Genomic DNA, 14498 nt, shown 5'->3' with positions numbered 1-14498 from the left:
TTGATGTGAAGGGATTATTGATTTATTCAAGTCATGCAATCAGCAGGGAGGCAATAGACTACCTATGGCTGCTCCTATAGATCCGGGACACCTTACAGCTTTTGGAAGTAGCAGAACTGTTGATCTGCTTGAGGGTAGGAGAGCTCTGGACAGGCTGGATCGATGGCCTGACCTCAGTTGTATGAGGTTTAACAAGGCCAAGGGCCAGGCCCAGCACTTGGGTCACAACCACCCCATGCAATGCTACAGGCTTGGGGAAGCTGCCTGGCAGAAAAGAATCTTGGGGTGCTTGTGGACAGCCAGCTGAACATGAGCCAGCAGCATCCTGGCCCCTATCAGGAATACTGTGACCAGCAGGACCAGGAAAATGATTGTCCCCCGATACTAGTACGGGTGAGGCCACACCTTGGGTACTGCATTCGGTTTAAGGGTCCTCACATCAAGAAAGACACTGAGGTGCTGGAGCAGATCCAGAGAAGGGCAACAAAGCTGGTGAAGGATCTGGAGAATAGGTCTTACAATGAGCAGCTGAGGGACTTGGGGTTGTTTAGCCTGGAGAAGAGAAGACTGAGGGGAGACCTTATTGCTCTCTACAGCTACCTGAAAGGAGGTTGTAGCATGGTGGGGGTCGGTCTCTTCTCCCTAGTATCAAGTGATGGGACAAGAAAAAACGGCCTCAAGTTGCACCATGGAGGGTTTAGATTGGATATTAGGAAAAATATCTTTACTGTCCTTGTAGGGGTTCAAAAATGATGCAGACATGGAACTTGGGGATATGGTTTAGTGGTCAGGGTAGTGTTGGGTTGACAGTTGGACTTGATGATCTTAGAGGCCTTTTCCAACCTTAATGATGGTATGATTTTCATCACAAGCAGCTGAGTTAGAAGGAACACAGTTCTGCTGGCAGATATGTCTCAAGCCACCGAAAGAATTCATGATGTGCCACACTCAGTTTCATGACAAAGTTTTGCCTTTCAATTCTCAGTTGCAGTGTCTGGTATTGTCCTCTAATTCTAGCCGTGCTGAGCACTGGATCCCAGGCTGACTTCTTTTTTCTTGCTCGATGCCTGACTAAGAAGATGAATATTGCTTCAAAACCCAAATGTCAGGTAAACACTGAGAAGAGGGTAGAGGACTGAGTTGTAGTTTGGTCAAAGGCAGCTATTTCCCCACAGTTTTTTTGTTTGTTTGTTTTTTGAGCTCACCAGTTTTGAAGTCCTTGGATTTCTATATAGTTTAATACACAATTTTCCAGTGAGTTGGTTGCTCACAGTTTTTCTCTTTTTCACCACAAAATCGGTTGTAAGTTGTTTTTGGGTCAAATCCCAGGATCTCCCTTTCCTCATGGATCCTGAAGGAAAATGTTGAAACTGAGGTGCCTATAAAATACCTGTGGGGAAAAACAAACAAACAAAAACAAGTCTGTGAAGGGGGTGAGTTTTTAAAATGCAAGTAACTGATTTCAGTCCAATGCATTTCAGTGTTCACTGAAATGCCATAATGAAAGGATCAACTTTTATATGTGTCTCAACTATATCATCTCGTATGAGATTTGTAAACAGTGATATTCATTTTTGTGACAGTTAAGACTTTAGCTCCTCAAAGAAAAAGTCAAATTTGCTACCTTGCATGTGCACAGATCCACTGGTCAATCACAGCTAAACCCCCATCTTTGTAGAGTTCTAGCTCCTCCCAAGAGGGTTCAAACCTCACCATCTCAGGCAGCAGTTCCTTGAGTAATTCAATCTCTGAGAAAAAGAAAATATGCAAATTTATTTTTACGTTATAAAGAGCAACTTGATGCTGCCATGAAGCATATTTAAGGTGAACAGTTACAAAGCAAGTGAAATGAAACCCTGCCTAAACAGTTTACAAAATGCTTGCCAAATATCAGAGTACCGGGAAGGAGATGTGGTTTGGAGGGTTGCAGTTCCAAAGGGAGAGGGGAAACCTGCAAGGGGTAGAACAGATGCTAGACTATCCTTCCTGTCTAATACTACAGGGTAGGTGTGCCAAGGGGCCTTTCTTGACAGCAAACTTGCATTGTTTATCACAGTTGCCACTCCCTGCAGGGTTATTCTCATGTCAGACATTGAAACATATCCTACTGGGAGGGAGAGAACCCCACCCTTGGGGGTTTCTAAGCCTTGGCCACAAACAGCCAGGTCTACCCCAGTCTGGCACTGGGGAAGGGGGAGGGGAAGGCTAGCTGGATGCTTCCCACCAAGGGTCTCTGAAATGACAAGAAAAAAGTAGAATGGAAGAAAGAGGAGGAGGAGAATTAAAAGGCAAATGCAATTCCCAATTTCCCATTGTAGAGACAATCAAACACCAAAGGAACTGTTTGATATCAACTAATCAAGCTGGAAGGAAACAGTTGCCCAATCCAGTTCAATTCTCCATTCAAGGATGCAGACATATGAACTTGCAGTCACTTATGAAAGCAAAGTGTCAACTGCTGCACTCATTGCCAAACGTTATCAGTCCTAAACAGATGACAATCTGCCTACCCTCCTCAACAGCATCAGTGGCTACAAAAACCTTTTCAAGTTTATGCATCTCCAAGAGGCTGTGGATTTTCTTTACTGCTCCTTGCAGGGAAGGTACATCTTCTCTATGACCCCAAATGAAGTCTTTCCTTCTGAGATGAACCCCAAGGTACGGACCACCTAGAGCTGTGCCCATCTTAACCTAAGAGAGAAAAATCAGTAAACTTTAAATCTTGAGAGCAGCACTATTCACTCATACTGAAAAAGCCTGAACATGTGGCCTCTGGATATGGCACTAAATTACACTAGCTGCAGAAAGTTATTTTAAAGTAATTATTGGCAGCATTTTGGGAAACTTGTTGCAACATTTTGATCTTGGGTGGCCTGCACCATACAAGAGAAACTGGAGCATAAAACCTTTGTAAAGAAAATTTGCTCTTTTTGATTAAGTCCAGAGCTGGCACCTGCAGCTGAACTTTGCACACACAGATGATGCAGAATACTAGAAGAAATACAAGCTTGCTTTAGTGAAACATGGCTAACAGAAATCTGGCACCCAGAACCAGTCAGCCATATCTCAACAGACTCCATTAACTCATGTCACACTTGGTTAAGAGGGTACAGTAGGAACATGCACATCCACACGGATGTGAGCAGGGAGAGCTGTTTCACATGTAACTTCCAATATTCCCTACAGTCTACAGTCAGGAGTAATTATTATTATTAGTGTACTTTTGTTGTACTTTTGTTATAGGAAACTGACTGTTACAATTTTACCTTCATCTGCGTCCAGTCCTCCTTGTAGTGAGTCCTGTCTGCCTCATCAGTGGATTGCAGATACTTCTTTCTAAACTCGTCTCCCGCTACGCGGAGGTGTTTAGCGAACACCATGCTCCGACGTGTCTGTTGGAGTAAGAGCAGATGCTGACTCAGAAAAAGGGAGAGCTAAAATTGACTGAAGAGAGTTTCACATACACAGAGCTTCCAGGAAGCTCTGATACATCAATACACTACAAGCAATTTCTAACCTTTCATCTGAGCTTTAACTGCTTAATCCTAATCATTCCAACATTTTCAACCAGCATACCCACCTGTCCCTGCAATACAGAGGTGCATAGCGTAGCTACATACACAACAGAACACATAATACACCAAAATTAAACACTCTAGCAATGTATCTCATCTCTGGAAACAAAAGCTGGGCAAAGACCTTAGCTTGCAAAAAAAGTAAAACGTGCTTTAAAGAAATCATGTGTCCAGCCACAGACACTCCAATCAAATTCAGTGGAAAAGTGCCACTGTAGATAACCTCATTGTGATGCATATGCCACTGCTCCCATCCACACAGAGCCTTCTTACTAATGGGCACACACAACAGGGAATCTTATGGCCTTTACAAAAGACACTTGGCAGTTTGGTCTAATTCTATACAAGTCTGTAGTCTGTCATGCATCAAGCACGACAGGTGCAACAAAAACATTTATCTCTAAGTCTCTCTTCCCTCAGCACATTGGAGCTCACAGTGGAACAAATTTGCTATACAGTGGAGATACCAGGGAGAGCATTACTGGTGCTCCAAGACAGCCACATTGATTGTCTTTTTGCTTTGCTCTAACATAGGAGCAACCACCAGAATGTGGCAGTCTCTTTCCATCTTAGAGCAGCTACTTTATTATATGCCAAGCTCACTGTGGTTGAACTGGTTCCTCCCTTGTATCATTCAGTAAGACACAGAACAATGTAGTTTTCTGTAAGATCTGTAATGCTGGTACTTGGAGATCCATGCCCCTCTCAATAGTCAATGGAAGTAAAAAGCCTGCTCTTTTGGCATCTTTAAAGAGATCAGCAGTGGCTTCCTAAGCTTGTCCCAAATCCTCCAGCAAAGTGTTTATATCAAGGAAGGATGTACATTCTCTCCTGCCCCAGAACGCTGCAGGTCAGAGAGACATTTTCTCTCCTTTTTGTAAAAGCCACCACAACACAACCCTGCTGAGCCCAGTCATTGGGCATCTCACTCAAGATGTGATGAACATAGTACGCCCAAGAGGCAGCAAACATTGTGTACACAACCTATGGCAGTGCAGCACTGGGAAGGACGAAACAATTCTATGCTTGTGTCAAACACCCCTAAACTTCATCCTGATGGACTGTGTGACTGCCACATTGTTTGGCACTCAGGCATTATGCTGTGCCAAGTTCTTCCTGGGCACAAAGCACCCTTCTGATAGAGGCTGTTCTGAATGAACACTTACTTTGCAACAGCACATGTCAAAGAGAACTCAGATGAATATGTGAACCTCCACTGATAGATTTTATAAACTGGATGCTCTCTGTACCTGGTTATCTGCGTATTTGAAGTGTATGTTTCAAATCTGCACCTGTGATATTGTCACCCTTTCAAACTACCTCCAAATTTTGCTTCTTCTCCCTTTTTGTCTGCAAAGAAACAAACAGAGAAGGGAGAGATGCTTCTCAGAGGTGCATGGAAAAGGATAAGAGGCCCTCAGCCCAAGCTAGAGCAAGGCAACTTCTGTTTGGATACCCAGCAAAATCTGCCCAAAGCAGCCCTGGAACAAGTCCCAGCCAGATAGGTCAATCTCCAACTGCAGAGGTTTTCCACCTGTAGCTGGGTACAGCCTCAAACCACTAGTTCAAGTTCTGAAATGCAAACCTTGAGGCAGGACTGCCAAGACACCTCCCCACCTAAATTTTTCTGAGTCTAAGTTTGGGGAAACAAAATCAATGTTGGTTATGCTCCTTTTCATGTACATTAACTGAGTTAATGGTACAGGTCCTCTAAGTCTTTGAGATTGTTCCCCCCAGCTGATACAACCAAATGAAAAACTGCTGACTTTTCTGTATTTGTCCTTTAAGAAGTGTTCCTGCTCTCCTACGGATGGTAAAGCAGCCATGTGGTCCGCATGCTACACTGATGCCCTTAAAGGGATGCAACGATTGCTCCTAACCATTTCAGGAGTCCTTCCTGCTCTGCAGTCATTCCACCACTAAGAATCCAAAACCAACACCTTTCAGCTTGCAGTAGCAGAGAAGTCTAGATAAAAATGACAGTAATGCAGCTCAATATAGAATTCAAATCTCTTTGGACACCGAAGATTGTTACAGTTTTAAAACTTGAGACAAGATGGTATTTGTTAGCCATCTGTTCATGAAGAATTTGTTATCCAGAGAGTTATTAAGAAAAAAAAAACACCACCACCAAAAATCAGGCAGGTAGTTAAAGATGACTAGAAAGAAGAATAATGTTTACACTGCTACTGTTAAGAAATGTGTGTTATGGATCCATATGGATTTCATGACTGCTTTTACAGGACTACAAGTCAGACTCAGAAATGATAAATGGGTTGCATTTCTCTGTTTGGAAAGCCATTCTCAATGAAAAATTCATAGTTAGCAAACTTCTCTTCGGTCCATTTCTGAAAAATACACCATATACCAAGTGAATAGCCAAATGCTTTCCAAGATTGAGGTCTGTGTAACTTGTCTTGTAATATTGAGTCACATTATCTTCAAATTTTTATCAAGCACTCCATATCATGCTCTATTTTCCTGTGGTTGAACCTTTAACTCTGTCTTAAAACTTTTCCCATAAGAATTGTTTTACCACAGAATTATTTCACCCCTTGTGTGGGGTGTCCCAAAGTGTTCAGTATTGAAACCCACAGGAATTTTGCCTTTGAAGCCAGTGGGGAGATGGGTAAGGCAACACTGAGCACTTTTAGGAGTACTTTGGAAAAGATTGAACTTGAGGCTGACTAGGGCAGCAAACTGCATAAAGGCAGTTCCCTTCTCATTGCAGATGTGTTGCATAGGGGACGTCCTTCTAAAAACCATGCCTTGCAGCACTGAGTCTTTGGGGACAGCAGGACAAATTCCTGCGTTGTATTAATCCATAGCAGCCTGAAGCCCATCTTTAGCATACACTGCTGAAACAAAATGCAAGTTATTGTCAGGAAAAGAAATCTGAGGCAAATGTGAAACATATCAGTCATTGAATTTTTATCAGAACCAAGTAGAAAGTCTAGAGAAGCTAACTGGAAAATACTCACATTCCAATAATCTCTCCCTCCGTAGTGGTCATGAAGAAGGTTTTCAGCTCTGTCTAACATCACTGACCTATTAAAAATTGTAAAACTGAGTGCAGTTCCCTTAGGAATAGAATTTACATCATGATGTTTCTTTACAGTTGCCAGGATAAAGCACAGACTATGATCTGTTTGCGAAGGGAGCACAGGGAAAGAGGGACAGGCTGCTAATTTGTTCTGTGTACAGCTAGCTGTCACCCATAGCCTGCTGAGGAGAGAAGGCAACGATGCTGCTGTGTGTTCCTGCTCTCTTCATTAAAAATGGTACTCCTAATTCTGATAGTTGAACAAGCATTAACAATCCCTCACGTAGTCCTTACACTAGTTGCTGCTGGAGAAATAAGAATGGAAACAGGGAGAGTGAGCCAAAGGGGAGAAGCAACCTATGAGATGATGCTGTCTTGGCATACACAAGAGCCTCTTGGAGGAAGCACAAGTAATGCTCACAAAAGCAAAACAAGAGGAGGTGTGGAGTAAAAATGTCCTACAGTAAAATAACAGCTCAAAGAACACTTGGACAGTAGAAAAATGTGTGTTAGACAAAGTACGGATTTTAAAATGAAAATGTTTTACTAACATGAAAGCAGTCTGTTCTTTTCATAAACACACAGGTCAGGATTGTGTACTGGAAGCACAACTGCACCATGCAAGTGTTAAGAAGCAGAAGTGATTTTTTTAGGAATTGTGTACTGGAAGCATAACTGCACTATCCAAGTGTTAAGAACTTGGGGGTTTTGGGCTTTGAGTATCCAAGAGCACAGGGGCTGCAGGCTTAGTTTGTGCTCTGAGCACAATGAACATGAGAGCACACACAGAGAAATGCCTCTGCTGAAAGGGGACAAAGTCATTATCTGGACCTTCTACTAAAAATTAGAGGAAGGAAATAACCAATCAACTTTAGATTATCACTGCTGATACTCAGCAGACACTTGCACATAAAACTACAAATTATCTGGAAAACAGACTAGACTGTGATGGTGTTGAAGCATTTAACAGGAAGCTTGGAGGTTTACTAGATGGATAATATATATCTGTCAGGAAGACTACTGTAAGTGACTACATCTGAAGAGTAGTAACACAGTACTGGGATCATACAATGGATTGTCTGGCCAGAAGGGCAACTTGGGAGATCAGAGAGGCCATGGTGCACAAGTTACCACAGCCATTGGAGATTTTAACTATCCCCAGGTGACTTGGCCAAGTCACTGGGTGTGACTAAGCAACTACAGTTTCAGAGACTGTCAAAGGCAGTTCTGTAACCAGCTGGGCAGGAAGTAGTAACTGACACTGTCTTGCACAGGAGTGAACTTTGGGCTGATCATTTTAAATCGCTCAGAGGAGCAAAGGCAAAGGCCAGCTGTGAGGAACCAGAGAAGTGGTCCTGGACCTGCTCAAGGTGATGATGAGCTGGCAGTGTGTGCTCACAGACCAGAAGCCAACCATACCCTGGGCTGCAACAAAAGCAACATGTCCATCAGTTTGAGGGAGAGGATTCTGCCCTTCTGCTGCTGAGCACCTACAGTGCTGTGTCCAGCTCTGGAGTCCTCAACACAGGAAGGACACTGACCTGCTGGAGTGGGTCCAGAAGATCAGAGGGCTGGAGCACCTCCCTTATGAAGCCAAGCTAAGAAAGTTGAGATTGTTCAGCCTGAAGAAGAGAAGACTCTGGGGAGACCTTATTGCAGCCTCCCAGTATTTAAACAGGGCCTCCAGGAAAGACATGGAAGGACTCTTTATCAAGGAGTGTAGTGATAGGATGAGGGTAATGTTTTCAAACTGAAAGAGGATAGATTTAGATTAGATACTGAATTAAACTCATTACTGTCAGAGTGGTGAGACACTGGAACAGGTTGTCCAAAGACAGTGTGGATATTCAGTGCATGGAAGTGTTCAAGGCCAGGCTGGATCAGGCTGGGAGCAACCTAGTATAGTGGAAGGTCTCTCTGTCCACAGCAGGGGGATTGGAACTGGGTGATCTGTAAGGTCCCTTCCAACCCAAACCCCATTCTGTGATTCTATGACTGGCTAATAAAGCAGCAGATGAAATCTAATGTAGGAGTGCATCTAGTGGAAAAAATAGACTGGCACCACCTGATAACTAGAGGGCTCTGTACTAACCACTGATGTTTAGGAAAGAGGATAATTTCATGAAAATTTAAGACAACATTCATCAGGGGTCAAAAAAGGAATTACCAGGAAAAGATGACAACACTAAACAGAGCATGTTGTTGTATCATCATGTAGTGGGTTTACCCACACTCAATGTGCAGGATCCAGTTGAATTGCAAAGGATCAAAGGCCTGGAACAGCTTCCACACAAAGAACAACTAATGAAGCCAAGACTCTTCACGCTGCAGATGGGACATGCAAGGGGACAGAGAGATGTAAAATAATGCATGGCATGGAAGGGCTGTCTGGTCACTGTCTCTTCTAGGGGACATCAGATGAAAGTTCCAAGTAGGAGTTACAAAACAAGGTGGATTTTCAGAGGATGCAGAGTACAAAACCTTTAGCTCTTGTCCCAAGATTTTGTGGATGCTAACCGTGTGCATGGGGGTTCAAAAGGAAGCTTACATAGATCCATGGACTCACTGAAGGATATAAAAGATAGGAAAATCACTTTTGGCTCAGAAGTCCCTACAACCACAAATCTGAAGGACTTAGGGAATGTACAATACACAGCTGCATAGTTCTTATGCTTTTCCCAGGCATCTGATTTTAGCTGCTCCTGGATTTCATACACTAAACTAGATTGACTTTAATGTGAGTTACTGATTTTAACACACACCACTGTAGCTGCCCTTACATCTCATGTTACGTTGGTATTTCTTCCTGCTCATGTCTAATGTGATCTCTTGGGAAGGCGCCTTGTCTGCATGTTAGGAATACTTGGGCACCACCCCTAACTTTTCTCTTGACCTTCCTCATCACCAGATCATGGACAGTTACTATGAAAGAGTGAACTGTAGGGCTAAACATTCAAACCTTTATAGGTTCTTCAGTCCAGTTTTCTGCTGTCACTGGCAAAGGTTATGGCATAACTCCTATAACTGGAATAACACCCATGTCAGAAAACAGGGCTTTGCTTCCTCTGCTCCCAGTGGGAAGTACTGCAGATCTCCACTGCTCTACTTAGGGGAACCTTCATCTCATTTCTAGTTAAATATTAAGGTCAAAATTTTGGATATTTTATCTCCCATGGCAAAACCACACTTCAGCTTACAGGGTTCGTGTTTCTCCTATGGATTTATTCCTTGAAGTATTCACAGACTGCAACAATCTCTTTGCCCTGTTCTCCTCTGTACCCCAGCAGCCTCTGCTTTGCTGTTATAGGGTCACAGCTGACCAGAAATACTTGGCTACCAGAATAATCTAAGCATGCTCCATCTCTCACATAAGAGCTTTCCTTTCCTCTGGTTGTCCTAGTGCCATCTCAAAGCAGAAAGATGAAACATGCTGCTTGTCTTCTCTAAACCCAGCTCACACTACTGAGGATGGATGTCACAGGAAACCAACCACTTCACCTCATGTTCCAAAACAGGGGCTTAGGAAACACTGATTTCACTCTGTTTCTTCCTCTTGACTCAGCATCAAAGGGTAAATGAAAGAAAGCTAAACACAAGGTGACAAGAACATTTAGCTACCTGAGAGAATATAAAGGAGCTCGAGGATACTCCCTCTTAGATTTTTAGCACTGCAGCTCTAACTTAACTTGGAGCTAGGTGTTTCTTACAGTGTATATTCCTTTTGCAAAGATTTTAATGAGTGACAACAACTCAGTGATGAAGTATCACAACCATATAGGCTATGATTTCCCCCTGCTCTTCCCACCTGGCAATGGGTTTGTGAGCACGCAGTACAACAATAAGTAGTGAACTCACTGTGCTGAAGTGTTCTTCAAAAGGATGGGAGCCACAATGGAGGCAGATCCTTGGACAGACAGACAAGACAGATTTAGGCCCCTTGTTTCGTCGTAACCCCAGAACCATCCCCTGAAAGGGAACACACAGTACTGGTTCACAGGCTTGCATTTTAAATTAATGCCATACAGACATAATAGAAGAAATAAAGAGTACATTCTAAAAATATTATATATAAAGTAAATAAAGTAGCAAGCTCCTTTATACTGTTTTAAAAACAACAACTTTCTAAAAGCAGATCTTCTAGTACTGATGCAACAATTTGTTTTTAAAATCTCACCAATAATAAAGTGAACCCCAAGTGCCCAGAGATCCACAAACAAAACTACAACAACCACACAAGTCTATTCTGTTAGAGCAGAATACACTGAACACAACTGAAAATATGACTGCAAAGACAGCTAGACATTACCTGTAGTAGTCCTGTTTGTCTTTGGAGTACATAAGCTGATCAATGCATGGCCTTTCATCTATTTTTTCTTCCCATGCTCCTTCTTTCCATCCCTCTGCGTAGCCTTGTAGGACATAAATCTGCTCAATAAAGGGCCCACCTGACTCTAAGCAGAAGGCAAAGTAAAGCATTTGTGAGCATGAAAAACCACACGATAAAGGTATGAACTATCATTACTTGCAGTTAAAAACCTGCTAGAAATGCTAATATTACACTTCTCTCTCTCCCAGTTTTCCTTATAAAAAAGGAAACCCTCTGTGAGACAGAAAAACTAAAAAGATCAGGGGATGTGACAACCTGCTACTCCCACCCAGCTATGTGTGAATTAATGTGCCAAATGGAACTGAATCATGGTGCAAATGTAAACTTAAAGCTGTGTAACATACTTCATGAAACACAGGGGTTTGCAATGCTGCAGGCAGCTGCTATGTAAAGAATGTCTCTAAGAAAATGACAAGTACAAGCCCTTCTTCCTCTGAATTTCTGGGTTTCTAAGTACTTCTTCCTGAAAGGCAGGGGACAATGATCCCTTCAGAACTCTTTCCAGAGTGTGGCATTTGGTGGTCTTTATTTCCTTTGCTCAAGAATATGAAACATTGCTGCAGATTTTGGCATTTGGTGATTAGCTTCTCTCTCCACCTTTAATTTTTTTTTATTCCACATTTAAAACCAAAAGCACATATAAGAATAAACCTGGCAAGAAATCACCTCAACTATATAATCAACTGTAGATTTCACAAAGCCGTACTCTACCTGCAAGGAACTGCTCATATTCAATGACAGGGATATTCCTGTTGAGGCTTGGGAGATCGAAGAACTCGGACCAAGGGATTCGGACTTGAAGGATGTCGGGGCTCTGCCAGTGATAAAGACGTCCCCAGGGAGGCAGAACTAACACCCAGTTCTCACTTTTCAGCAAGGTTTTTAGAAGGGAAGCAATGCGAATGTAGACATCTCTGCGGAGGTTGAAGCCTTCAGGGGGATTCACATCATACAGAAGGTATCTGGAGAGAGCAAAGTAATATTATTACTTTGGGCAGCTTAAAACTTCGACTCTTTTTTTTAAAACCTCACAATAAAGTGCCACAGCTCTACTGGGACAGAAATGTCGTTTTTTGTGAGTTTGTGGTACTCAAGATGATGGAAGGGGACAAAGCAGGGGAGAGAGCAGAGTACTGCATGTACAGGGGCTGGAGGAGCCACGGTCTTGTCACATGACATTGTCAAGGTGCTATAACCCACAAGACTTTTCTGCAGTAGAGTGGGATGTGGGAGGCTTAAGAAGCAAACCATCCGTGTTTGTACTGAGGATAACGTGGTGTGTGGTGAGAACGGTGAAACAACTCGGGCACGTTACTAGGGCTAATTGCTGTGAGCAGGAATATGAAGACAGCAGAACACATTCAGAAGGGACAGAGAAAAGAGGCCATGTCAACCACTGCCGAAACGCGTCTGTCAGAAAGGACCGGCCGCAGGGAGCGGGCCAGCGCTGGGCACTAGGGGGGTGGCACCCAGGCACGGCCCTGTCGGGCCCCCTGGTGGCTGGGCGGGGGAGCCGCTCCTCACCTGATGCGCGGCGCGGTGGCCGCAGCGGGCAGCGAAGAGGCAGCGTGGCCGGCACGAAGAGCGGCGGGCAGCGGCTGGGCCGCGATGGGCGGCGGGAGGGCGAACGTAGCCAAAGCCAGCAACAGCAGCAGCGATAGGAGACAACGACCAGGACCTGCCGCCGCCATTCCCGCGCCGCGCCACGTCCGGGGCGGCCCCAGCGGCAGCCCGGCCCCTCGAGGCGGAGAGAGGCGGCCGCAAGGTCCCCGGCGCAGTTTCCTCAGAAGAGGCCCGCGGTCAAGGGCCGGAGGTTGGTGCCGGTGAGCCGGTTCAGCTCTTCCAGGATTTCCGCCTCCTTCTGATACATCTGCGGGAGGAGAGCGCGGGAGAGAAGCCGCTGTCAGCACTGCCGCCGCGGCCACCGCATTCGGCGGCTGCCATCGCCAGCATCAACGCTTGCCCCAGCCCCACCGAGCTGCCCGCCTGACGGGCCGGGCCCTCAGGTTTCCCACCACTGGAGGGGGGCGGCAGGTAGCTCCATCTACCCGGCCGAACACCGCACACCTCTTCTGGCCCCAGGGCACTGCCGTACCTGCTGCCACTCGGGTTTCGTGTTGTGCTGGTAGCCAAGCAAATGGCACAAGCCGTGGGCAGCCGTCACCTGTGCAAAGAGACAAACGACAGGAATTACGAAGGTAACCCCAAAGCCAGCAGCTCGCTGGCACAGACAGCACCAGCGCCACAGCACGAACCAGGGTCCAACCTTGCATCAGATCTTTTCCCGTTCTGCAAGAACCAGCAAGGAAAAGTCAGTACTCTACATGCAAAACGGCCAAGATCATTGACTCATAGAGTGCTTTACATTGAAAGGGAGCTCTTCAGACAAACTGTGCCAATATTTCACCACTCATCATAAAAAATTCCTTCTTTATATCAGTCTAGAACTGTTTTAGTTTAAAGCCATTATCCCTTATCACAACTGGCCCCAATAAAAAGTCTATCCTCATCTTTCTTGCACACCACCTTGAAATCCTGAAAAGCCACAGTAAGGTCTCTTCAGAGCCCTATCTTCTCCAGACTGACCAGCCCCAGCTCCCTCAGCCTGTCCTCACAGCAGAGGTGACCCAGCCCCATGATCATTTTTGTGGCCTCTTCTGGACACACTCCAACAGGTCCATGTCTTTCCTATGCTGAGGACTCCAGATCTGAACACAGCACTGCAAGTAGGGTCTCACCCTGTGAAGAGAGGTAGAATCCCCTTCCTCGACCTGCTGGCCACATTGCTGGGTATGCAGCTCAAGATAGCACATGTCAATATTTTCACTCTCAAGTACCTCCCAGGCCCTCTACCTGTAACGAGGCTGGAAGCTGCCCTGACCCACGTGCAGGACCATGCACTTGGCCTTGTTGAACCTCATGAGGTTCACACGGGTCTTCTTCTCACTAGGCAGTGCCCCAACTCATCCAATTACATGGGTATTATAATCTCTCGGAGTAAATTGTAAGAACACAGCCTCCTTGTTTGGCCCGGCCTGGCCAGCAAAGCGGCAGCCACTCCTCCGTTCCCGGGAGACACCCTCCGGCTGTGCTTCCCTGCAGGGCAGGGGTCCGCTGCCCGCGACAGGGCTCACCGCCAGGACGCTGTCGAAATCCTCGCCGGTGTCGCAGCACTGCTGGTGGATATACTCCACCCCCAGGAAGATGTCCCCCAGGTTGTACTCGTCGCGGCATCGAGGCCGTGGCAGCTCCCCCGCCACCACCCGGTGGAAAGGGAAAGAGAGGACGTCGGTAGGTTCCGGGCGCTGCCGGTAGGCGCTGTTGAGACGCCGCATCAGCCCGTTGCCGGCACAGACCAGCCCCACGTCGAAGCGGGCAGCGCCTAGAGCAGCCCGCAAGGCACACACAGCACGGCGGAGCGGGGCCCGGCGCACCGGCACGGCCCGCTGGGCATTGCGGAGCACCACGCTCATGCCGATGGCGGCGGTGAGAC

General features: G+C 45.6%; 2 protein-coding genes across 2 annotated transcripts; both read right to left on the bottom strand.

Annotated features, from left to right (window-relative positions):
• Positions 1-622: 622 nt before the first annotated feature.
• On the bottom strand, positions 623-12696 carry POFUT2 (protein O-fucosyltransferase 2). Its single transcript, XM_054381140.1, has 9 exons — positions 12530-12696; positions 11717-11967; positions 10925-11069; positions 10474-10584; positions 6557-6623; positions 3267-3392; positions 2511-2691; positions 1625-1748; positions 623-1390 (listed from the first exon to the last, which is right to left on the bottom strand). Exons 1-9 carry the CDS (start codon positions 12694-12696, stop codon positions 1237-1239), a joined length of 1326 nt encoding a protein of 441 aa, XP_054237115.1. The 3' UTR covers positions 623-1236.
• A 92-nt stretch (positions 12697-12788) lies between these two features.
• Positions 12789-14478, bottom strand: YBEY (ybeY metalloendoribonuclease). Its single transcript, XM_054381345.1, has 3 exons — positions 14140-14478; positions 13101-13169; positions 12789-12875 (listed from the first exon to the last, which is right to left on the bottom strand). The coding sequence occupies exons 1-3, from the start codon at positions 14476-14478 to the stop codon at positions 12789-12791; spliced, it is 495 nt and encodes a 164-aa protein (XP_054237320.1).
• Positions 14479-14498: the final 20 nt, after the last annotated feature.

The sequence above is a fragment of the Indicator indicator genome, chromosome 5 (genome assembly GCF_027791375.1).
Source record: "Indicator indicator isolate 239-I01 chromosome 5, UM_Iind_1.1, whole genome shotgun sequence".
In the NCBI taxonomy this organism is placed as follows: Eukaryota; Metazoa; Chordata; class Aves; order Piciformes; family Indicatoridae; genus Indicator; species Indicator indicator.
This window is presented reverse-complemented; position numbering and strand designations above follow the sequence as displayed.